Genomic DNA, 25,573 nt, shown 5'->3' with positions numbered 1-25,573 from the left:
AATATCAAAACACTATCCTAAAAATAAACTTATTCCTTCTATAAACCTAAAAAATCTAACCTCATGCAATGCACAAAAGCTTTAAAAGGCATTGCTAAATACTTAAAAGAGATCAATGTGAAAAGCAAGAACACATGAACTCAATGAATAGATAAATAGGCCATGGAATGCATATACAAAAGCACAAGAAGATGTCTATGAACCATAGCACTCAAGCGCCTTGCCATATGCCCAAATGGAACCTCAAAATTTACCCCGACCAAGAACACACACACAAGGTTGCATCCAAGTGTGCAAGAGAGAAACACAAGACCACCAAAATATTGATCTTATCATAAGGGCATTTCTATCTTCTCATGGCGATGATAATGAGCATGACTAAGAGGGGTCTTATTATACCTTTGGGAGGTTGCATCATGTGATGATAATAATGTCTGCTTAACCAGCACACTCCAAAGCATATTCATGAATTCACTTTGATAAAAGTTATTGGCACATACTAGACCAAATGGGTGAAGTATGAGTTGACAAAGCTACTTGCAGCTAGTATGAAGCCCAAGTGTCTCCATCTCCATATTCATCACCTCATCTTTCTCTATTGATGATAGGGATAGTAGTGATGATGGTTGCCTACCATTTCCCTTGTGCCACAATAAAGGCTAATAATAGGGGCTACTTGCTCCATATTAAGTGTGCCTAGGTGTTGTTAAGCACGATACCCCCATGCCAATAATACTTATTACATTTTTGTGTTGAAGCGTTGTAGACATTCACTTGTTACACTTGACCCCCACTAGTTCTTCACACTTGCAATCCTACTATTGCAATCCATGTCCACTTCACCACCTTCTAGTGTGTTGTGAGAAATTCTAGGTGTTATAGCATAGAGAATAAGACACATCATGTCTTAGTCGAGGAGAAAGCAAGGATCTAATCAACAACAATCCTAAACTTTGTAAGCTAGTACTAAGATACTACAAAATGGGAGGGGGGGAGTCCCATCTCCCATTGTAATGACTTTGGACCATCAATAGTGTACATCACATCATGTAGCTTCACACTACACATCCTTAAGACTTCTATTTTGCTTTTCCATTAGTTTTACTAAATAGTCTAAGCACTTATGCTTTTGGCTTATAGCAATGCCATATGAAGAGACATTGATATGAAGTACTATCTATTTCAAGCAAGAGGAAAGGCCAAGAAGTGGACTAGAAAGGACAAGTTTTTGAACTATTACTTAGATTTTATCTCCATCTTTCTAATTTCTAAGAGAATTATACTAGCTCTCCACCACACATCTTGAATGCATTGTGTATCTTTGCATACTATACATTCATATAGCACATTTCCCCATTTTCTTTCACAAATGATCTAATCATTCACAATGTTTTATTTGTAGCAACATCATTTATGACAAATCTAAGCAAGACTGATATCACAACTCCTTGTACCAATGAACTCTAAAAAAACCTACAATACCACATCTTGGAATAAGGTCATACGTTGCCTATAAGCACCCACAGTTAATTTGCATGCATCAAACCTTTAATTTTGTGTTTGCAAAATAAAGGCTTTGCATAAAAGGCTCTAGATGATGGCACATGAACCTAGTTTTTTGGGATTCTATGTAGACATAAATTAAGCTAGTGGAAAAATCCACACAGCGGTAACATGCTGAACATGAAAGATGTTCTTTTTAGGCAAAATGCTAAAAAGGCAAGAACAAAAGCACAACGTGCCATTCAAAACTAGTGTAAACTTAATAAATTGAATAAGTAATCATGGCCATACTCGATAGGCATGCAAATCTTGGGTTTGTTGTAAGGTAAGCAAAGTTAAATATAAGCCTCATGTTAATATTATCCATGCCTTTATATGTTACATGAAATTGCAATTGTGGGTTGCGCACACAGTGTGTCTATGAGGGGCAAAGCCATCATATGCAAAGCTCAATGTTGATGGCTACAATAGGAGCCCTTGAAAGTGCTTCAATTGTTGAGACCTCACTTATCCCCTCAAGCACTACTACCATTTTCATCTTCTATAATTCCTCAACCTCCCCACATTAATCCCTTTACTATTTTCTTAAATCTTCCTTCTAACTCGCCTTCCCAACTATCATCCTATTTCTTGTAAGGACCAACACATTACAATAATATTCTCTATGTATGACACTTGATTCAGTAAAAAGAGAATGTTTCGTACTAGTTGTGCAACAAATCATGGACATATAGGCCTACAAATCTTGAATGTAAACTTGTTTGACTTGTAGCTTCTCTTGCATAAAAATAGGTATACATAGCGAGCATTACTAAGACCTTGCCTACAAATCTTTAATGTAAACTTGCTTGACTTGCAGTTTTCTCTTGGATAAAAATAGGTATACATAGGAAGCATTCCTAAGACTTTGCCTACAGCAAAGCCAAAAGAAGACACTACCACACGCTCAAAAGGAGTCGACGGCAACATGAACATGCTTTCCTCCCCTTCAAATCTATCAATACTGCTCTTAACATTTGCAGAGGGACATTCACATGACAATATACTTAAAATTGAGGTTGCTAGGACTCTTCAAGAATTCAGATGCAAACATATGCCATATGCAATGCTAGCTACAACTAAAAACTTATATTGGATATCCTTGTGCAAGTCAGGTGTCTATACTGGTTCCACTCCGTCATCTGGATTCATTTGCCCTTGTTTCTACTAAGCTTCCTAAGGATGATGTTCTCCAACCAAGGGCTTGTTTATCAGATAATCAGGTAACCCAAAAAAAAAACATTACAAACAACATGTGAGGCTTGACTGCTTGCCATGTAAAGCACAACCCACAAAATACATTACAAACATCATGTGAGGCTTGATCACTTGCCAAATGAAAGCACATTCCAGAAGTGCAAGCCCTGTGTACTAGCACCAACTGACTGACCATGAATTTGAACAATGCTGCAGAGATGATGCTTCATGAATTACAACCATGTAATGAATCATGTGCCTTCGCTTGCCCCTTAGATGGCAAAGCGATCATTCATTACAAAGATTAAATAATTACCTATTGATATGATACATGCTGTGTGTGATACAGCAAGCCAACTGCATCACATTCACACAAACTGACCTTGGAAGGCCCAAGTGCTCACAACCTTCTTTCTCATGAGTCCATCCGTGTCATCTGCAACTGTCAAAAGTTTTCATCTATTGAATTCAACTTCAAGTCACAATAATACCAGCAGAAGACACCCATGCTTCTTTCCATGCAAATACATAGTATAGCCAATCTTGCCTGTTAAGACTCATGACCTGCCACCTTGTTCATGCTTTTCAAAACCTTCACGTACTCTTTCCAGCACAAGTCGCCTTTTCTCATCCAATTTTTCCCCAACCTTTTTACCAAGAATAAGCATCTTAGTACGTCTTGACTTGCTTCCTCTATCTTCATCAGCATCATCCCTCAAGCTCTTAAGCATTGGTGGAGTGGTTTGGGATGTTTCAGTTTTGACACTTGCTTCTTGCTCTGATGCAGCAACAGAATGGTCCAAAGGAGGTGTTTCAATCTCATATGATGCATCAGTTCCAGCTGATACTGTGGGTAAACTCCTAGGCAATGCATCCTTTTTTCCTGTGTTCATATGATGCATCAGTTCCAGCTGATACTGTGGGTAAACTCCTAGGCAATGCATCCTTTTTTCCTGTGTTGGTAAGGACTCACGGCTATCAACACGAATCCAAGGGGCTGGCATAGCTGTTCGTGGGATCCAGTCGTCATTTTCGGAAATCATCCAAGGAACCCAAATGCCTTCACAGTTTGGGAGCACCAGGTTATCTTGTATAAGCATCTGCAGCATCAGTTTCAACTAAGATTACACTAGACATCTGTTTATTTTAACGAGGAACAATACTATGCCTTACAATGTAATTGCTGATTCACAATTCTTTATAAGCAAACTCACAGACCCCCTCCCCCTCAAAATGGGCGGGGTAGCTCCCTCCCGAATTCCTGGCCGTCCTACTCATCATGCCCCTCCCATTTTTTCCCCGTCCTCCTTAGACACCAGTCATCCTCAATAGTCTCTCAAGAATGCAAGATAAGAGGCACAGCTATCGAACATAGAAGTATTTCAAACTCATCATATGCAGGTGAGAAAACTTTCAAGGATTCATTCACTCACATCTTAACTGGCAGAGCACATGAATTAGCTCACTTCCCAAACATTTGATTACACTGAAATAAGACTAACTTTTGGTCAACTGTATCTAATTAAAAATTAAATAATGCAATTCATATAATAACAATTTATACACCTTTGATTATGAAAATATAGATTTATTTTAAATCCTATACATAAAATGTGAATACAAAGAAACTTAAGAGAGTGGTAAAGGACAACATATAAAGAAAGAATCTGGAAGAACTTCTAAGCCTATGTTAAATGTCTTACAAAAGGAAAGGATGCAAACTTGTGTTGCGAGGACAGAGAGGACAATTTTCCATGAATTGATTTGATTTACACCATGCAAGATGGCAAGATCTAGCTTCCCTCTAAAAATTTACCCCACCCCAAACACGCACTGCAGAGGGTGTGTACCACCTAACTACAATACATCCTGCGCACATGACACAACACGAGCCATGAAAGCAAACCAAACAAACATAAGGGAACACACATCCAACTCACTCAAAGAGCCAAATATGGGCCCTCTTGTGAGCCTGGGAGAAGGTAACAAACAGGCCTCATGCTTATCACAAGAGTTGGCATCCCACACCACCAATCCACACTGATGTGGGTGTGCAGATAGCCATGCTGAATGTGATAGATGAGATAATGTAGCTTGTCAGTCTGATCTGTAAATTAGCATTACTGCCACTAAGCAAAAGAGAGAAGATCTATTAAACTGTCTGAGAGCTGCATGATTCACCTCCCAACAACAGCATGTCCTTAATTTATTATAACCTTAGTCCTAGTAGTTGAGTGGACGCCAACCTCTATGCACACACATAAAATGGCTGAAGCTTCATATTTTGATGGCCTAAGCCTTCGGTCACATGTCCCTTATGTGTTTTATTACCCTGTACATGTTTATTTACAACACACACACTTTAATTACTTAATCCATGCTTTAATTAATATGACACTACCCCCCTTAATAACTATTTTCAGACCCGAAAAGAAAACTGAAAGATCTTATTGCAAAGTGGAAGCCTTTTCTAAACAGTTCTTACATGCTCCCATGTTGATCTCTCTTTTGAACAATAGTTCCACTTAACCAAAAACTCTTGGTACGTGATACTCCTCATTCCTCTACTAGAGTTGTCTCCGTACGTAGTACACACTGATCCATACAGTACAATCTATACCATACCATACGTATTCGTACGATTTAGTATGAAAAAATAGGGCCTTTTTTCCACTCTCCCCCAAGCCACTTTCTTTCTTTCTTTCTTCTTTTTTTCTTCTCTCCCTCTCTCCTCCAAGGCTACACTCTTAATTGTGTGATCATTCATGTATGATGTGTATCCACTCCCATCTATGTACTTGTAAGTTTTAGGGAACACTAGCACATGTTGTGCATGTAGCATGAGGTTTTAGCATGCTACCCTCGAGTATTCACCTTACATACTCTAACAACATTGCTTTTTAGACTTTAAACATCTATCCTATCATCTTCAGTCCAAAATAATCAAGTTTTTTTTTTAAAGCATACTAATATTGTATTGTACCTTATAAAATCTTAAGGTACCCTTTACTACCGTATTTTATCATACCATATAGTATCGTACCTTTTGTACCTAACAACTATGTCCTCTACTAGAACATCTAGAACTCTTTCAGCATTATGGAAGGGATTCTAATCCCTCAAAACTGGATATTCAGCTTCATCCAACTTTTTCATTAGCTTGCTTACATGAGAAAGTGGATGTATCTTACTTGTGGCTGAAGTTGGAGCTTGTAAGCCATGACACCTTCTTAAGTATTGTGAATGGGCCACAGTACCTAGGAGAGAGCTTTTGAAATTGTCTTGTTGACATGGTTTCATAATGCTCAAGCACCCTTTGATATACCCTCTCCTTTCTCAAACACTACATGCCCTCCATGTGGGTCAGGCTTCAGCGTAGGACCTGGCTATGTCCTGTGACTTCCTAATGCTACTTTGTAAGTTGAAGCATTTCATTCACATCTTCTAAAAAGCTTTAGCCACCTAAACCTTCTCTTTTTGCACTCCCACTACATAAGGACCTCTAGGTTGAAACCTATACATCAACATTAAAGGACTATATACTTGTGGAAAAGCACTTTACACTATAATATGCAATCACTATAACATAGAAGTATTCTTTGCAATTAATTTGCCCATTTTGAACACACATACAATCTTCTAGGATTTGGTTAAGCCTTTAGTTCACCATAAGTTTGCAAATGATCTAGTGGCAGATAGAAACATGTTTCTCATAGGTATGAAACATACAAAAAGTTTCATGCTTACAAAATGTGTTTTTTTCAAGTCTCTTTTTAGGTGAGATTTTTGGACACTTATTTTAGACTTTTACTTTCTTTTACTTTGCAACTCTTACATGCTATAGCTTAAAAGTAGGGATGTGTATATTTTACATTTGTTGCTAGTTACCTATCATTCAAATATTTAACACATGATGGTTGATAGTATAATCATGACTCATTATTCAATGATTAGTCATGATTGATGAGTGTATGATTCATAAACCTTATATGTTATTGACCAATGTTTTTGGATCTAGTTTAGAAATTAATGTTTCTCAAGTTGTGTTGAAATTCATTTTCTAAATTCTCATGAAAGTTTGACATAACTTAAAGGCGTATATGATGCTTGATTCATATATTCCTAATTAACATATTTTACTTGAACATCAACTATTTATTATAGTTTTTGTATGAAACTCCTTGCCATTTCTAAAATTTTACAAAACCATGCCCTACATACAAAGCCCATATGAAACCTCATCTTTCCAAAACTCTTGGCTTACATTGTCGATGACCCAATGTACTTGTGCTAAGTTAGTGTCATGCCTTCTAGACAAAGCTCTCCGAAAGTGACTAATGAACTTCCTATCCCAATCCACAACAATACTTGCTAGTAGGCCATATAATTAGGATAGGTTCTCCATGAACAATCTAGCTAGTTCTCGAGTTTTTTACATCAAACGAAGTTAGAATCAAACTAGCTTTTTGGTCAACCTTGTTGAGCTAAATTATCATTAGCTTTCATTTAACAGTCCCAAAACTCAAGTTAATTAATGAATTTTTACCATTTCTTTTAAACGGATGCAGTTAGAGAGAGTCTGAGTGTCCCACATGTAAACCCTAATTTGGGAGGCCCCAAACTTTCTATAAATAGATAGCCTGCCCTCCCACTTAGTCCAATCTCGTTTTTGTAGTTTGCATAAGCTGTAGCTTCACTGTCCACACCCCATTCGCAAAGGATATCTCAGGCACTTGTCTACCAGCCTTCCTTTGCAATTTGCTCTCCACATCAGCTGTCACCTGCTGCCAACCAGGCCCAAAATCTCCATTTGCTGCTGATGACTTGTCAACTACATGTGATGACCATCCAAGAGCTATCACCTACTGTGGGCAACCGCCTAGCTGGCTGCATTTTGATCCTACTTGCTCCTTTTTATTAGAAAATTAGCATTTTGCTGTTCCAAGACTTCACTAAGCTGCCACATCATCTCCAAAATCTGTGTTTGCTGTTTTTCTATCTACTCTGCTTGTCTGACATAGACCCCACATCCACATTGCTGCACTTGCTGCTGCCAGATGTCTTCAGAGGTTGCCTTGCAGCATTCCGGGATCCGTTGGAGTACAACATGCTTTCCAACTCATTATCTCTGCCTTGGTCTTCATTCACTGCATAGTGTGTGTGCTGCATGAGCATTGTATTATTCAGATTCATTCATTCCAGATTATTCACCGTGTTCTTTGTCTCTAAGTTACCCTAACCCCAACCGTGTTTTGTTATTAGTCAGTGCTTTGGCATACAGCTGTATTTGTGTTTTTTGCATTAGGGCATTTCTTTACAAACCTATCCACAGTTACTCACATAGAGTTGCACCCTCTCATTGTCATAGGTAGTCCAACAATATAATACATGTAGATGCTCTTTCACTTTCTGGAAGGAGTTTCTAAGTGGTGAAAAAGATCTCACAAACTTTAATTTTTGAGCTTTACTGACCTAGCACATATAACACTTGAATCCCTCAACCTCCTTTGATGTTCCTTCCTTGGTGGGGGCCCCTTCATTTGGATCCTGCTTTTCAATAGTCACCTATTTTCAAAATATCCAAGATCAACCTAACATTTCCCTAAGATGGGTTGAAGCAAATAAGAACTGAACTGAATAGAACAATTCATTTTGTATGGGCATTCTACTAAGGGAATCTGCAGCAAAATTGTATTTCCCTTTTCTGTACCTTAATTCGTAGCCAAAATCTTGCTTTATGGTCTTTTAGATAAGTTTGATTAGGAAGCAACTTCATGCTTTCCTGAACAAACAGATTCCTGACTTTGGCACCATAGTACAACTCCCTCTCATACACAAAATAATTCTCTTGCACACGGTAAAGTTTCTTGCTCTCAAAGGTTAATGGTCGACCATATTGTAGCAAGACCCCACCTATTTAAAAATTACTTGCATCAGTTTCAACCACAAAGGTTTATTGGGATTCACTATACTAAAATTGGAGTTGTCGCACTAGCTACCTCAGGCTTTTCAAAAGCCTTTTTTTTGCTCCCTTCCACATTAAAGTCTTCCCCTTTCCTTTTAAGTCAATTGGTCACGGGGACAACTATCATAGCATAATCCCAAATGAATCCACAATAAAATACAAATAAATCTAGGAATGTTTGCAACTCTTCCAAGTTCCTTGGAGGTTGCCACACTTAGCAGAGAGAATTCCTAGTAAACAGGTATCTTCTAAAAGTTATATCAGCATCTCATGAGGTTGATCATTGTTATCACAAAAACCTGCAAGAGACGAAAGTAAGCCAGAAGGAAATCTCGAAACTTCTTGTTTTTTCCAAGCATAGAGACAGGTTGCAATCAGCATCAGGGAAATTAAAGATTACAAGTTTTAAAAGAAGCAAAACATGTCACACCAACCTTTATTTTCTGTGTGATAAAAGTAACTATTGGACCTGTTGTGATCCTGTAATCTCCAACAAAAGGCTCAGGCTGCAGATCAACATTAGGCATGGATGTGAATCCAAACCAGATACGATCCGTTGGTGGTGGCTTTATTTGTACACGCAGGGTACCTCTCAATGATACCACTCTCAAAGACAATGTAATGGGCACCTTGTAGACAGAAAAGGCAGTATCCACCAGAGTAAGAAAGGTGCAGAATATCAAAAACACTTGAAATTTATGCAACAGACCCAATTTGAGATATGCAAAAATCCACCACTGCAGGGAACTTTTTGACATTACATGAAGCTTTGAACTACTAGGAAGACCACCATAAATAACAATGAGATTTAACTAGCAACTTTAAAACTTAAGATACCACTCAAAACGCTGTTCTGTAACTAGTGTTGCACTATCTAACTGATTCACAGACACATGTCAACATTTTAGGAAAGCCAGTGCCTTTATGGCAATATATGTTTTCAATTGCACCATGAGTATACCAAACCGTATACGTTTTCTGGGAAGCAAACAAATATCCTTGCAACTGCAATCCTCCAAACAGCATGCAGTTACACAACCTAAATATACTTCATAGAGAGTTCTTAAGAGCATGTTTTTGAATCATAACCATATTGAAGGCTTAAGAGAATTTGTGATACTTCATCCATTTATGTTACAGTGTTCCCAGATAAGAGAGCCATGTGAACATTGGAGAGGATCAAAAGGTGAATTTGGAGGATGAGGACAGCCAACGTTGTGTGACAGAAATAATTCACTCACATCATTATGTGAGCATTATGAGAGCATCCTGTGTCAATGAGGTGTGACAGCAGAGAACTTGACATGATGTGAGCTGAGCTGCTAACACCTGATACAGACAGCTGACAGCTGCGCCAGCCTATTAGTTCTGATGCCCCCTGCCCCTGCTACTCCCATATCACATGTTGCTCTCCCTTGCATCTGCCCCCTTGCTGCACCCCCTCCACATCATCTCTACCCCTCAACACCTGCACCCCTGTGACTGCCCAGAATACCAACCCTGGCTGCTGTCAGAAGTGGGTGCAGCAATGGAAGTGTAGAAGACTGCTGTAATAGACTGCACAACATGAGAGAACAAAAGAACAGAGGAGCATTACAAAGAGAGAACTCGAAGATTTACATGGGAAATGGAATCCATATACCCTTGCGTACAATAGTGAGTCACTTGCTATGTGAGCACTGGCATCAACTCCCTATCTCCAACAAGACCTTCTTTGGAAGACTGCAAATGAATGATAATAATTGAGGAGGGAGATTGGATAAATAGGCAATAAATAATGCCTACAATGGATCAGGTTGGCAAGTAATAAAATAATCATTAAATGCTGGTCAGCCATAAAATAATGCCACAAACCACAAAAGTAAGCACTAGAAAAATGCCTGAAATAATCCCCTATGCCCAGCCCAAAATTACACATGCACAAACTCAATCATGCGCTGACTAATCTGCCAACACCTTCTCCGGCCTCCTTTAAGATCTTTACGGGTTGAAGCACACACCGCGTTCTTGATTCCAAAGGATGGATGAGTTTCTTAGGACTCACGAATACCATTCTACCCCTTATGACCCAAACTTACATGTCCATACTACTTTAAAGAGGGTCAACTATATCTTGTTTATATGTAGATGATTGACTTATCACCGGCTCTGATTCTGCTGCCATAGCAAAGATAAAGGCTCAGCTTTGCTCTAGTTTTGAGATGACAAACCTTGGTTTGTTGTCTTATTTTTGGGGGATGGAGGTAGTTCGATCTGAGGATAGTTTTCGTCTCAAAGCAAAAATAAGCTTTTTAGTTAGTGGACCAACATTGCACGAATCAAACACAGCCTATGGCCACGCCTCTTGATCCCACTGTCCATCTTTCTATGAATACCCTCGGTCAGCCCTTCAAAGAGCACACCTATCCGTATGTTGTAGGAAAGCTTCTTTGGTTGATCCACACTAGGCCAGATTTAGCTTACTCAATTAGTTTACTTAGTCAATATTTCACTTCACCTAGGATGTCACATTGGATTGCTTGTTTGCTTGTTTTGAGATATTTGGGGTGTACCAATTCTTATGTCCTAACTTATGGATTTGGCTTATATTTGCAAGGGTCTACTAACCCTAATTGGGTAGGAGACCCTAACACCCGGTGTTTCCATGGCGACTACCTCTTTACCTCGGGCACTGCACCCCTTTCTTGAGCCAGTCGTAAGTAGGAGACTGTGGCGGCTTTCATGACGGAGGCAAAGTATCAGGTTCTTTTTTATAGTACATGGAGGATATCTACTTGAAAAGCTTACTAGCAACGCTACACTTTTCATTCGACCCTCCCACCGTCACTACTGTGACGACTAGAGTGCCATTGCCCTTATAGGCAATCTGATCATTACACCACGAACATGGCATGTGGGTTTCCAGTTCACCAGAGAGTAGCTTGAGCTAGGCACCATCCACCTAGAGCTTATGCCTTTCTCCGACAACTTTGCAAACATATCGACCAAGGTGGTCAATCGGCGGTCAATCGGCCAATGTCGCATTATCTTTTACCCAGGATCGGCTTGGGTATACCCTCCTCTATTTCTTCACATTCAAACGGAGAGGGTGCTTCCCTCTAGCTTTCCCTTCCAATTTAAGAGGGAGTGGCTTTCTTCTCTTAATCGTGACAGTGATGACACTTATAGATTTTGATTCACTCATTGTATTTATTGAATATTTTGAACATTGTATCTTCGTCCGCATTGTTAAGATGACATGGTTGTAAAAGGACACTTGGACAAGTGAACAATTTCTCTATGAGGGCACTACCTAAGTAGCACTACTACATAGTATTTTGCATGAGCATGATCACACGTGTATTGCTTCTTGCATAACTCCACTGCGTTGACATTCTGTTCTTTAAACATACATCTCTGAATATTTATCCATTTTTTGTCTTCCTAAGTGGTTGACTTTGAAGCAACAATATTCATAACATTACACATGGCAATCTCCCTTGCTTCGCCTTGCTAGCTTGCTTTCCACACATCTTTTTTTGTCTCTCCACATATCCCCCATATTTCCTACACATCCCATCTGCCTATTCCTTCATCATCGATATCTAGTAGTCGTAAGGATAGTCTATTTATTTTGTGAAAGCCTTTGGGATTGGCTACTTGTCTCCAATCCATTACTTAATCTACCGCTACCTCTCTTTTTGAAACAATGATTATCAAACCACCAAAAAAAAAGTTCACTGTGGTTCCGTTTGCCTTTGTAGGACTTGGTAAGCCACTCGGCAGCCAACGTGCACCCTTTCTCCGATGCCCTGGCCTATCTACGGTGACCACTTGGACTCCCTTGGTAAGATAATGATCACCTCTCTAGTCTTAGTAGACCACTAGGCATGTGAAGAAATACTCTACATACAGAAAACACGAAACCAATCGTACAACAAAGCACAAATTGATAACACTGAACATTGTTAGAGTTAGGGTAACTCAAACACAAGTAAACATAGAGAATGAAGTGACTACTAAATATTATGCTCATGTAGAAAACACACTGTGCACTAAATACTAAACCTCGAGCTCGTATGTCTCAAGAACCAAGGCAAAGGTTATGAGCTGGAGAGTGTGTTATACTTAGAATGGATTCCGAAACGCAACAAGGCAACCTTCGTGTGTCGAACACCAGCAAACATAGCCTAAGAGGCTAGATATAATACGGACTGGAAATAGAGGAGAGAGAAAGCTATAAAAAGTAGGAGGTTGGAGAAGAGAGAATACTTGGCGGCAACTGAATGCAAAAGGCAAACGCAAGCAAGAGAAGCCTTCCCTAAGCCAAGCCCAAACATGGCTATGGGAGTTGACATCTAATGCAAGGCCACAAGTGGATCATGCAAGCGTAGGTGTTAAGTGATCACCAAGCAGTTGAGAGAATTGCCAAGTGGAGGAAAGATGATGCCAACAACAAATGCAGCACTTGCAAGGCATTGGATCAACCGGCAATAGTAGGATGAAGTCAGATCAACTGTGGAGGGCTGCGAACAGGCGCCAATGTGTGGTAGACAACATGGGGCAACTTTGGTAGAGATACCCTCTATGAACCAAGTGTGTACAGCAAAGCTCTAGCACCTGAAACCTATAAAGACGAGATTGAGGGGAGTGGTGGACAGCATATCTATTTATAGAAAGTTTGAAGACACCCAAATTAGGGTTTGGCATGTGGGACATAGTTACTCTTTTAGAATCGCATTTCTTTTAAAATAATAAGGTTTCTTCATTAATTAAGCATATTTTGGGGCTATTCAATATTGTCACATCTAATGGCATTTGATTAGTACTGTTTTATACTGATACAATACTAATCAGACTAATAAACCTTGGACCTATGAATCATGCTATATCCAATGAAAAAAATAAATAAATAGAATTTAAAGCCTATACTTAATATTGGATTTATTTCCAGTGTATTTTGTGGGAGAGAGAGAGAGAGAGAGAGAATTTCAAATTTGGATGTATCTATATGGATGATGAAAGAGAAGGTGGCTGCATTGTCATTGTGTGTGTGTGTGTGTGTGTGTGTGTATATGTGTGTGTAATGAGAGAGAGAGAGAGAGAGAGAAACTTTGTGTGTGAGAAAGAAAAGATGTGAGCTGTTGGAGGAGACTAGATGGTAGAGAAGAAAGAGCTATTCGAGAAAACAAGAGTAAAAAACATAGAAAACAATTGCCAAATGGTCAATTTGACTTTACACAAGATGTAGTGGACTGACACAATGAAGCCATTGGACACCTCTAGACGGGATCTGACAGGTCCTACTGGATGGGACGCATCAAACCGGTCATCCTATCCATCGGACAAGGACAACCCTGGGGTTGTTTAAGTCGAGCTAATGCACTGTTGGCTCAACATCCCCTCTCAAGCCCAAAACTGAGCCACAAGAAATAGGCCATTTATTTTATGTTAGTTTTATCCTAAAGCGTCCCACCACAAAGCAACAAGCTAATGCAGCATTGGCTCAACATCCCCTCTCAAGCCCAAAACTAAGCCATAAGAAGTAGGTCATTTATTTTGTGTTAGTTTTATCCCAAAAAAGCGTCCCACCACAAAGCAACCAAGACATCCAACAAAGGTTGTGCGTCAACTATCTAGTGACCTACCAAGACTTTAGAGACAATGGTTATCTTACCAAGGAAGCCCAAGTGATCACCACAGAGAGACACAGGCATCAGACCAAGGATGCGCATCAGAAGATTTAGCATTAAGTGAGGGTTGCAAATCAATGTTCATCTCACTAAGTCACTGTGCCCCAAGACATGCGAAATAAGGATGGGTAGCCTCACTACCTTCACAAAACAATCAAAACTATCCCACACACTACTAGGATAAGTGCCTAGTGTGAGAGCTGAGGATCAAGGTACAGCAGAGATTCAGTAGACAGTGTGAGAGTGTGAGAGACAGAGTTGAAGCACGACACCCAAGAGAATAGACTGAATGAGTGTAATCTGAAAGTACAAAGTACAACCCTTAAACCTTAGGGTTGTAGGGGGGTGTTCACACCCGACACACACTAAGTGCCTAAATGTGTGTAACATAAGCACATAAGTACATACGATAATAAGACCATAAGTCTGGGGGAAAAAACCTCTCCTACCGAGAGTAAAAAGTGCCCCAGTGTCCTACTGATCACCGACACTCCCATATGAGCGTAGGTGTAAGTAAGGCGTGAGTAAAATACCCAACAAACCTCTCCTACCGAGAGTAAAAAGTGCCCCAGTGTCCTACTGATCACCGACACTCCCATATGAGCGTAGGCGTAAGTAAGGCGTGAGTAAAATACCCAACAAACCCCCCTGGAGTGAAGAGTGATCAAGAGTACAAGGATCATCCGCCACCAAAGGATATCAAATTTAAAGCATCGCGAAATGCTTCAAATTTGTCACGAGGAAGAGCTTTGGTGAAGATGTCTGCCACATTACTGGTGGTAGGACAATAGACAAGGCTGATATCACCTGCATGTAGCCTCTCTCTGACAAAGTTATAGTGAATCTCAATGTGTTTCGTGCGAGCATGAAACACTGGGTTCCGTGCCACTGCAATGGCACTCTGACTGTCAGTGAACAAAGGAGTAGGCTCAGTAACAGATACATCCAAATCAGCTAGCAAGCGTCTAAGCCATACGCATTCAACTGTGGTGGTGAAAGCTGCCTTGTATTCAGCTTCACATGACGATGTGGCAACAGTGGATTGTTTCTTGCTAAGCCAAGAAATGCAAGAAGTGCCAAGAAAGAAACAATTGCCACTAGTAGAGTGACGTGTATCAAAATCACCAGCCCAATCAGAATCACTGTAAGCATGTAAATGCAGTGGTCCCCCCTTGGCATAAAGCAACCCAAGAGAACGAGTACCCTGCAAGTAGCGGAAAACACGCTTGACAGCTTGCCAATGTGACATACGTGGCTGATGCATATACCTGCTCAAGGCTGAAACTGCAAACTGTATGTCCGGCCTAGTATTGCATAGATAGATAAGGCATCCAACTGCAGGAGCATATGTATGTATATCAAACAAATCACTGTCATCATGTAATGACAGTTTCAGTCCAGGTTCCATGGGAGTACAAACTGGCTTGCAATCCTGTAAGCCAAATTTCTCAAGAAGCTGCCCAATATACCTTGACTGTGATAACCCAATACCTCGAGCAGTATGTATGAACTGGATGCCCAAGTAGTAATGCAAAACTCCCAAGTCAGACATGTCAAAAGTTTGCTGCAAATTTTGTTTGAATGCTGAAATCTGATCAGCATGTGTTCCAGTGAGCAAAAGATCATCAACATAAAGACATAAAATCAGCATAGATCCCCCTTCTTTACATACGTAAAGGGTAGACTCAGATGAACTGTTTAGAAACCCCTGACCAAGCAAGAAAGCATCTATCTTTTCATACCAAGCTCTAGGAGCTTGTTTTAAACCATATAGTGCCTTTTTTAGCTTGCATACCAAATGTTCTGAGCCTTCAACTGCAAAACCAATGGGTTGCTGTACATAAACTTCCTCCTGAAGTTCCCCATGCAAAAATGCAATCTTGATATCTAGCTGATGAACTGTCCAACCATAATGTGCAGCCAAAGCAATCATAGACCTGATGGTCGTCATACGGGAAGTAGGAGCAAATATCTCCTCATAATCAATGCCCTTTTTCTGTGCGTAGCCTTTAGCTACCAGCCGTGCCTTGTATTTATCTATGGATCCATCTGCTTTTCTTTTCAATTTGTAGACCCATTTTGTTCCAATGGCTTTCTTCCCAAATGGCAAGGACACCAAATCCCAAGTGTGATTCTTAGTAATAGAATCTAATTCAGCTTGCATGGCTGCCTTCCAATGCACACTGTGTTGTGCATCCTCATAACATTCAGGCTCTTCATTATCAAAAGTACTTGCTGCCATAATAAACTTCATAGTATGTGCTGAATCATGCAAACGAGTTTGCCTTCTAGTACGACCAGCCATGGGTGCATCCAAAGGACTATCTTGCATAGTCTGCAAATACCATCTAGGTAGCTGTCTAGCATCCTGGCTGTGTGCAAGCTCTTGCTGAATTTCTGTTTCAGCATTATGCTGAGTATTCCGATCAGCCAATGGCTGAATTTCTGCACTTTCCATAGGAGCAGCTGGCTGAACATTAGGTTCATTTTGTGAACCTCCAGCTGAGTCACCAAAAGTAATGGGCAGCAGCCCTTCAAAAACATCACGGGCAGCCTGATATGTGTCCAAACCAGCCAAGGATAATTCTGATTTTTCATCAAAAACAACATCCCTGCTGACAAAAACCTTCTTAGTAACGGGATCATAGAGTCTGTAGCCTTTGCTCTCATTGCTATATCCCATAAAAATGCACTTAACAGCCTTGTTGTCCAATTTTCTTCTAAGTACCTGTGGAATATGGGCATAGGCAAGACACCCAAAGGTACGAAAGTGACCAACAGAAGGTTTGCGGCTGTTCCAAGCCTCAAATGGTGTGATGGTCTTCAAGGCTTTGGTAGGGCATCTGTTCAAAATATGGCAAGCACACATGACTGCTTCCATCCAAAAACTATGAGGCAAGCTCTTTGCCTTCAGCATACATCTGGCCATCTCCATGAGTGACCGATTTTTCCTCTCTGCTACCCCATTCTGCTGTGGAGTATAAGCTATAGTATACTGATGTACTATGCCCTTCTGCTGCAAAAAAGAATTCAGCATAGAGGACATGTATTCCCCCCCTCGGTCCGAACGGAGAGTCTTAATGTGGCATCCAGATTGGTTTTCAACAAGTGCACTGAAAGCCAAAAATGCATCATACACTTCTGACTTCTTTTTCAAACAATAGACCCAGCAAAAACGTGTGAAGTCATCAATGAATGTCACAAAATAATAACAACCACCCAATGACATGGTCTGCATAGGCCCACAAACATCTGAATGCACCAACTCCAATCTGGTTGTTGCCCTGAAAGCAACATCACGAGGAAATGAGAAACGATGCATTTTCCCCAAAATGCATCCCTCGCATAAGTGCTCAGGAGGTCTCTCCAAGAGAGGTAAGCCATCCAGCATCTGAGTACGCTGTAAAAGCATCAAGCTGTCAAAGTTTACATGCCCTAAACGAGCATGCCATAACTCCGCCTGTATCATAGCAGGAGTAAGAGTGGATGTCAAGTATGTTGACTGATCTACTGAAAGAGCATCCAACTCATATAAACCATGACACAAAGATCCTGTCAAGACCAATGTCATGCATTCTTTTTCTCGAACCATGCAACGGTCATCATCAAAAGTGACCTGCATACCACAACGTACCAAAGAAGAAATAGAAAGCAAATTCTTCTTTATTCCAGGCACAAACAAAGCATCCTGCAGGCGGAGAATAGAGCCATCAATGGCTGTGAGCTGAATCTCCCCAATACCACGAACAGGGTATGATGCATTATTAGCACACTGTACCGTTTTCCCAACGGGAGGTGCACTAACTGAAGCAAACAAATCTCTGCGAGATGTGATATGTCTAGAAGCACCAGTGAGCAGGAACCAATTGTCAGCATCCTCTGTAGAGCTAAGTGCTCTATCGGCCCAAGAGATATCATAACTGCAAGTGTAAAAACAATAGTCCCGGTCCACAACAAAGGACGCGGACTCACTAGCAGTGGAAGGAGTAGAAGAAACAGACATTCCTGACTCCTTTTTCTTCTCTTTGGCAATACGCTTTCTGCACTCAGTGATATAGTGGCCGGGCTTCTTACAATAATGACATTTTCCTTTCTTTGCTTGCATCCCCCCTTGTGACTGAGTCTGCGATGTGCCCGAAGTGCCAGAACTCTGTGGAGCATTTTTCACCTTGCTGTTCTTGCCTTTCTGTCTTGCCACAAAAGCCTGCTCAGAGACTATAGCATCCACACCACTATTTTTCCGTGTTTGCTCCTCCTCTAGAAGCAAGCTAACCAGCTGAATAAAAGTGAGTGGGTGCTCAGCAATCCTCATTGTGAGGTTCAATGCAGTATGAAAAGACAAGTACGAAGGAGGTAGGGAATTCAAGGTGGTGGATATCAACTGTGCATCCGAAAAATACTCATCTACATTCATGAGCTGCTCCCTCAAGTCCTGAATCTTGTTTAAGTGATCCTGCATAGAATCACCTTCATGCATCTTCAGAGTTTCCAACTCTTTCTTCAAGAAAGAGATCCGTGTCTCATTTTTTCCTGCAAACATATGCTCCAAAGTCAACCATGCATCTCGTGAAGAAGATGCCGAACGGATATGAGGTATGATGGACCGCTGAACTGTCAAAGCAATCAGCGACAAGGCCTGTGCATCACGGGTATCCCAAGCTTTTTGAGCTGCAGTTCTTGGAGGAAGTGGCTGAGGTGGAGCGGGCTGAGGTCCCTGTTGTCCACGTGCGCCATGGGGAGGAGGAGTAGCGGGAGCTACAACTCCCGGCCGAGTTTCCTCTCCACTGACATAATCCCATAAATTCTTGGCCACTAATACATTTTTCATCATAAATGACCAAAGGGAATAGTTGTTTCCGTCCAATCTGTCCTCTTTGGATACATACATAAAAACATCACCTCCCTGATTTGCCATGATGACAAATTTCCAAAGACAATATAAGCAATGTCAAAGCAGTTTGAACTGGAAATCTGCAAATTTCCAGAAATTGCAGCAAATACTTTTCTGCAATTGATGTGCAAGGGCGTACTCTGTCAGAAAACTGTCCTTTACTGCACGCTTCCCAAGGTGCAAACAGTGCAGTGCAACACTGTTATGAATAAATCCCCAAAATTTTTGCCAAAATCTCTATCAAAAACAGTTGTTCTGTGACTGTATCAGCAGTTTAAATGCATCTGTCCTCCAAATACACAAAAGCCCCAAAATTTCTGACCATTCAGTCCAGAAATTTGCATGAAATTTACTTTTCCAGTAGATCTGTGCCAACCGCGTGTGAACCGCCGCTTCCAGAATTTTATTCTGGGCTGGAATAATAATAATTTTGAAAATTTTACCTGGGCGTGAAGCACGTCGCGAGCTGCTGACGTGACGTAGACTGGCGGGCAGGCGGGAGCAGGTCGTCTGATTGGCTGACCAGTCGTGATGGGCAGGCGGGCTGCGCGTAGACAGGGCAGGCAGCGTGAAGCACGTCGCGAGCAGGCGTTGACTCCGCCTGCACGAAACTGGTCACGAGCGCAGAGGAAAACTGGTGGTGCTGCTCGCGAGCTGCTGACGGACGTTTGCAGGAAACGGGCCCTGGCGTACTGGTGGTGCTGCTCGCGAGCTGCTGACGGACGACTGCTGACGTGGACTACTGTTGACGTGGACGACTGCTGACGGGCAGGGTACTGGTGGAGGCTGACGACGAGCTGTACTGTGCTGAGGCAGCTCTGTGGAACAGCGCCTGACTGCTGACAGAACTGACGACAGGTTGTACCTGTGCTGACGTGACGTCTGACGCTGGAGCAGGACTGGCGTGTGCTGCAGAAGCTGAGTTCAGAGCTGAGCTCTGATACCAAATGTGAGAGCTGAGGATCAAGGTACAGCAGAGATTCAGTAGACAGTGTGAGAGTGTGAGAGACAGAGTTGAAGCACGACACCCAAGAGAATAGACTGAATGAGTGTAATCTGAAAGTACAAAGTACAACCCTTAAACCTTAGGGTTGTAGGGGGGTGTTCACACCCGACACACACTAAGTGCCTAAATGTGTGTAACATAAGCACATAAGTACATACGATAATAAGACCATAAGTCTGGGGGAAAAAACCTCTCCTACCGAGAGTAAAAAGTGCCCCAGTGTCCTACTGATCACCGACACTCCCATATGAGCGTAGGCGTAAGTAAGGCGTGAGTAAAATACCCAACACCTAGGGATTACTTAAGTGTGTGAGTGCCAATTATATAGGGAGTATGTGGAGACGCAAGCAATATGATTGTGAGCAAGCAAGGCAAGCATGCAAGCAAAGGGAACTAACTGCCTTTGAAGACTGCCATAGGAATGCCACAAATATGGTGGATCCAAAGTGGACCACTCCAGATGACCAAAAAGGTATAAATGCACATAGATGCAGATTTACATGGATAGAATGACAAGACATTAGATTATGCAAAGAGACAATGCAAGAGTAATCATACTCATGCAAAATGTTGTGCACCAGTGCCACTTGGACAATGTTCTCATAGGAAAATTGTTTACTTGTCCAAGTGCCCTTTTGCAACCATGTCCACTTGCCCAAGTATTCATTTAGCATCATGTCATCCTGACAGGGCGGATGAAGATACAACGTTCAAAAATGTATAATAAATGCAATATTTCAATCAAAATTTGTAAGCATCATTACTGTGACTATTAACAAAAGAAGTCCCCCTCTTCTTAAAGTGGAAGGGACAGTTGTAGACCACCCCCTCTCACTATCAGATGGTGGAAGGAGAAATAAGCATTCCCTCTATTCCCAAAATATCGATGCCGATGGGAAAAAATGATAGCACCCAAAGAAGAAGAGTAAGATGTATGTCCAATGGAAAACCTCTGAAATGAATAGCCTCCAAGGTGGCCTTCAAAGAGGTAATGACAAATCCTAGAAAACACCCGCACTAAAAGATGTAACTATGGCCGAACAATCCAAGGCTTCGCTCCAAGCTAGGCGGTAGATCCTATAGAATCAAATGCCAACCTGTAAAAGAAAGCAAAAACAACTACATAAGATCATAAAATTTAGAGACCTTGACTTCAATCTTAAGTGCAAATGAGTGTTGTGGATAAATGTAAATGGAACTCTCACTACCAAAAGGTAGACATGCTAAGAATGAAAGAAAATAAAAGAAGAAATATGCAGCAGAAAAGAAAAAACAAACTGGAGTGTGCCCTACAAGGATCAAGTGATGTGTAGGTGGGGAGTGGAAAGGAATTGTGGTCAATATCACTGAGATCGAAACCAAAGAAAGGCTCCACAATATGCTGGGCTGAATGGTCTCTAGAGAAAGTGGACTCAAGTGCTTCTGGCTATGAACTTGAAGGAGAGAACAACTCAGTGTGGAAAGGGGACTCACCAAGTTGGTTCCCAAGAGAGAGAACACATGCCCGGGGATAACAGAAGTCCACAACAGTAGGATAGGCAAACATTTCTAACAACTCAAGTGAGTGTGAGTAGTGCATCTGCCTTGCTGTCTTGGTTGTGGAGGAGAGATGGGAGTAGGGCTCCACATGCGAGCCTTGGGAGGACTGCCCTTGGCCTTTAAACAATACTCGTCATCAAAGTGACGAGTCTTTTGACAACATTGATAATAGCTATTTTTCTTTGGTATATTTTGCCACCTAGGCTTGAGAGTTTTGGCTAGGAAGTTCTTGGCAACACCAGCTTGGGTTTAATTTACAGTTTGATTGGAAGTTTGATTTTTCATTGCCCTTCCCTTGCTACCCCTTCTAATAAGATGCAACAAATGTCTCCTTTATGGAGGATGTTCCATGAAACTAATTGAGCAACTAAGTGTAATGCATCACTTGACACTCAAATTCATACAATGTAGCCATCTGAGGCTATGAGATCACCTTCTGCACAAAATGGAAATATTTTCAAGATAGTCTATTAAGGAACAATATAACTCAATCGTTAGGATTTAGCTATCCCAATGGTTGAGAACTCAATGAATACACGCCAATACTCAGCCAACTTAACTTTCAAGCCATCCTTATCAATGTTGGTGAAGTTTTGAAGCTCATGATCTAAGTTGATATAGCGAGTCCGATCATGTGCCACATATCGATCGACGAGAAAAAGTGAAAAAGAGTAAACACAAGACAATAAACAAGAGTGGGTAGCAGTTCCACACTCAAAAGATCCACGTGCTTGAATGATAGAATGATAGTACAATAAGTCTTAGATAAGTTAGACCTATCCCTAACTCAACTAGAGTTCATTTAACTCTAGAACTAACTGTAGAAGTGGTGACACAACTTATTAATATAATTGTGTTCACGCTACAAACCAACTAACTAAAACATTAGGCACTACCCATAGAATTGGCAAATTCTAACAGCCCCTTGCAATGTCAATGTGGTAGAAGTACAGAAAGATCAATCAACAAATACCAAGTTTAAGGACTTTTCAAAAGCCTCAAATTTCTCATGAGAAAGTGTTTTGGTAAAAATGTTTGCAAATTGTTTGCAACATTCTCCTTTGTGGGGACATACTTCAAATTGATCTCTCTTGCATAGCATCTCTTTCTGACATAATGGTAATGTACCTCAATGTGTTCCATGAGAGCATGAGACACAGGATTCCGTGCCACTGTAATAGCACTCTAACTATTAGAAAGAATGGATATAATACCCTCCAAAGAAATTTGTAGATCAACCAACAATCTACATAGCTATACATATTCCACTGTTGTGATAAAGGCTACCATGTACTCAATCCCACAAGACGAGGTAGCCACTATAGGCTATTTCTTACTTAGCTATGAAATGCATAAGCAGCCCCGAAAGAAACAATGTCCACTAATAGACTACCTAGTGATTGCATCACCAATCCAATCTGAATCATTGTAAGCATAAAGATGTTTCTCCCCTTGGAAAACAATAATGGACTATTATTAATAGGTTTAGTCAATAAGCTCATTTTATTCCAGTCAAAAAGACTATTAAGTCTCAACATAAGGCTAGAATATTTATTCAACAAATCTTTAAATATCATGTGTTACCACATTCCATCGTGGGTGATAGAGATCCACGAACCACTAGTCTCTTTTACCAAGTTTTTTTTGAAAATTTGAATACAAAGCTTACTTTTTCTTCTTCTTATCATCCTTAAACAAATAGTTAAAGTCAGATAGCCAATCTCACAATATTGGATATTCTCAAGTGCTATTGTCATGAAGCTAACTAACAATGGAAAAAGTATTTGCCTTTGGTAGAATACACCTATAACAACACAATTCATACTTCGATAAGTAAAGCACTATTTGAGATTATTTATGAAAAACCATTTTTATTACCTATTCTCAAAACTAAGAAGAAGATATTTCATACCGATGAGTTCGTGCGTGATATGGATACATCTTTCGCCCAAGTTAGATTAGCTATCCAAAGATCTCAAGAAAAACAAAAAAAAGCAGCAAATTAGCTTCGAAGGCAAATGATTTTACAAGAAGGAGATTGGGTGTGGCTGAAATTTGACGAAGCTCATCTAAGAAGCTCTAACAAGCCTTTATTTCAAGTCACTAAGCTCACAGCAAGAAATTATGGACCATTTTAAGTCTCTACACTCGTCATTTTTAGCAAATACTTACCATTTGTAGCCTCTACGTTCCACTTTTGAGAACCCAAGCCCCACACCTATATATTGAAGGTCTCTCTCTTTATTTGAAACAAGCTCTCTATGTGAAATTTCAGCCCCATGCTTTGTACTCTCTTATCTATCTTTCATCCAAGAAGCACTTTCTACTTAGCTTATTCTAATCCAAGCACTAAAGAAGAGAATCAACTTGCTACTTGGAGTTTGTAGAAATTTGTGTTTCAAAACTCAAATTTTCACAATTGCAGCAAATCAACCTTTTGTATATGGTTCAAGCACATAGTCTCCATGGTTTTGTTTCAATAAATTCCCTATCAAGTTTTGTTTCAATAAATTCCTGTCAAGGGGAAGGGGGCGATTCTCCTTTCAACTTGGTGTCGACTCCTCTCTCTCTCTCTCTCTCTCTCTCTCTCTCTCTCTCTCTCTCTCATTTTCATTGTGATAATTAATCAAGTTGGTTAAGTTCAAAGTATTGTCATTCTCATATTCTTCCCTACGCTTATATATATCAAGTCTTGCACATAACTTTGCACACATAGCCTTTCTCAACCCTTCTCGTAATATTCTTAGCTCTATGCAAAAATCCTAATTTTTCAAATTTGGGGGTTTTCAAAAATTTCTGTAATTTCTCTTCCGTCTTGCTCATCTCATACCTAATTTCAAAGAAATTTTCAATTTCTCACACTTTATGCAAAGAAATTTGGGGATTTTCGACCATCTTTTCCAATTTCTAAAATTGCTCAAATTTTCTTCGAGGAAAGTTGAGGCTTTTACCCAATTTGAGTTTCTGTGCATGAATCTCCACCAAAATTTCTGACATTGCCCAACATCTTCGATATTGGTGTGAGAAATTTGGGGCTTTTTAGTTGTTTGGCTTCACAAGGTGGATTCCATCTACTGGTTACTATTTCCATGCATCCCAAGGCAACATTTCTGTAGAAATTCGGATTGTAAGGTAAAAAATTTCTTCAATTTCTTTGAAATTTTGCCCTACACACATCCCAAGGCAAGAAATCAGTGGTACAACATTTAATTGCTGCCAAAGTCAAATTGAACAATAAATTTGAAAATTTTTCAAAAAACTTGGTAAGAATTGCCAATAAATTGCTGGAATTTATAATTTTGTGGACACGTGTTCTGAGACAGGTGTACTGTAGCAATATACAATAGTGCATCATTGCTATTCTTGTGGCCGAGTGTTGATTTGGGTGACATTGTGCACACTTTGACATTTGTGTGACAGTTTGGCACTTGTTTGACAATTCCAAAAGATTTCTTGTACTCTGAGAAATACGCACACTATACTTCTAAGATCAAAGTATTTGGCTGCAAATTTTTGCTCATTCTTGACAACATGACACGTCAAGGAAACAGTGATCAGAACAGCATCCTTTGCGTTTTTACTCATGAGGACAAGCTTGATGGCTCCAACTATCCACTGTGGAGTTTTATAGTCCGCAATCTTCTTGTTGCAAAGAAAATGGGATTCAAAGGATGCTCAAGCACTTTCTTTGATAGCATCATTAGTGAAAAGAGCTATCACTCCTCCATACATTCGGTCTTGTAAGACCTCAAAATCAGCAT

General features: G+C 40.4%; 1 protein-coding gene across 1 annotated transcript in view; it reads right to left on the bottom strand.

Annotated features, from left to right (window-relative positions):
• Positions 1 to 3,296: 3,296 nt before the first annotated feature.
• LOC148010443 (uncharacterized) overlaps positions 3,297 to 25,573 on the bottom strand; it is a 115,440-nt gene continuing 93,163 nt past the window's right edge. The window contains exons 6-7 of the mRNA XM_087671542.1: positions 9,139 to 9,333; positions 3,297 to 3,839 (exon numbers count right to left, since the gene is read on the bottom strand). Coding sequence (XP_087527668.1) covers positions 3,297 to 3,839; positions 9,139 to 9,333 — 738 coding nt within the window. The remainder of the gene's footprint in view (positions 3,840 to 9,138; positions 9,334 to 25,573) is intronic.

Source organism: Lygodium microphyllum, chromosome 29 (genome assembly GCF_053477565.2).
Source record: "Lygodium microphyllum isolate KBCC chromosome 29, Lygodium_microphyllum_v1.1.10, whole genome shotgun sequence".
Lineage (NCBI taxonomy): Eukaryota > Viridiplantae > Streptophyta > Polypodiopsida > Schizaeales > Lygodiaceae > Lygodium > Lygodium microphyllum.
This window is presented reverse-complemented; position numbering and strand designations above follow the sequence as displayed.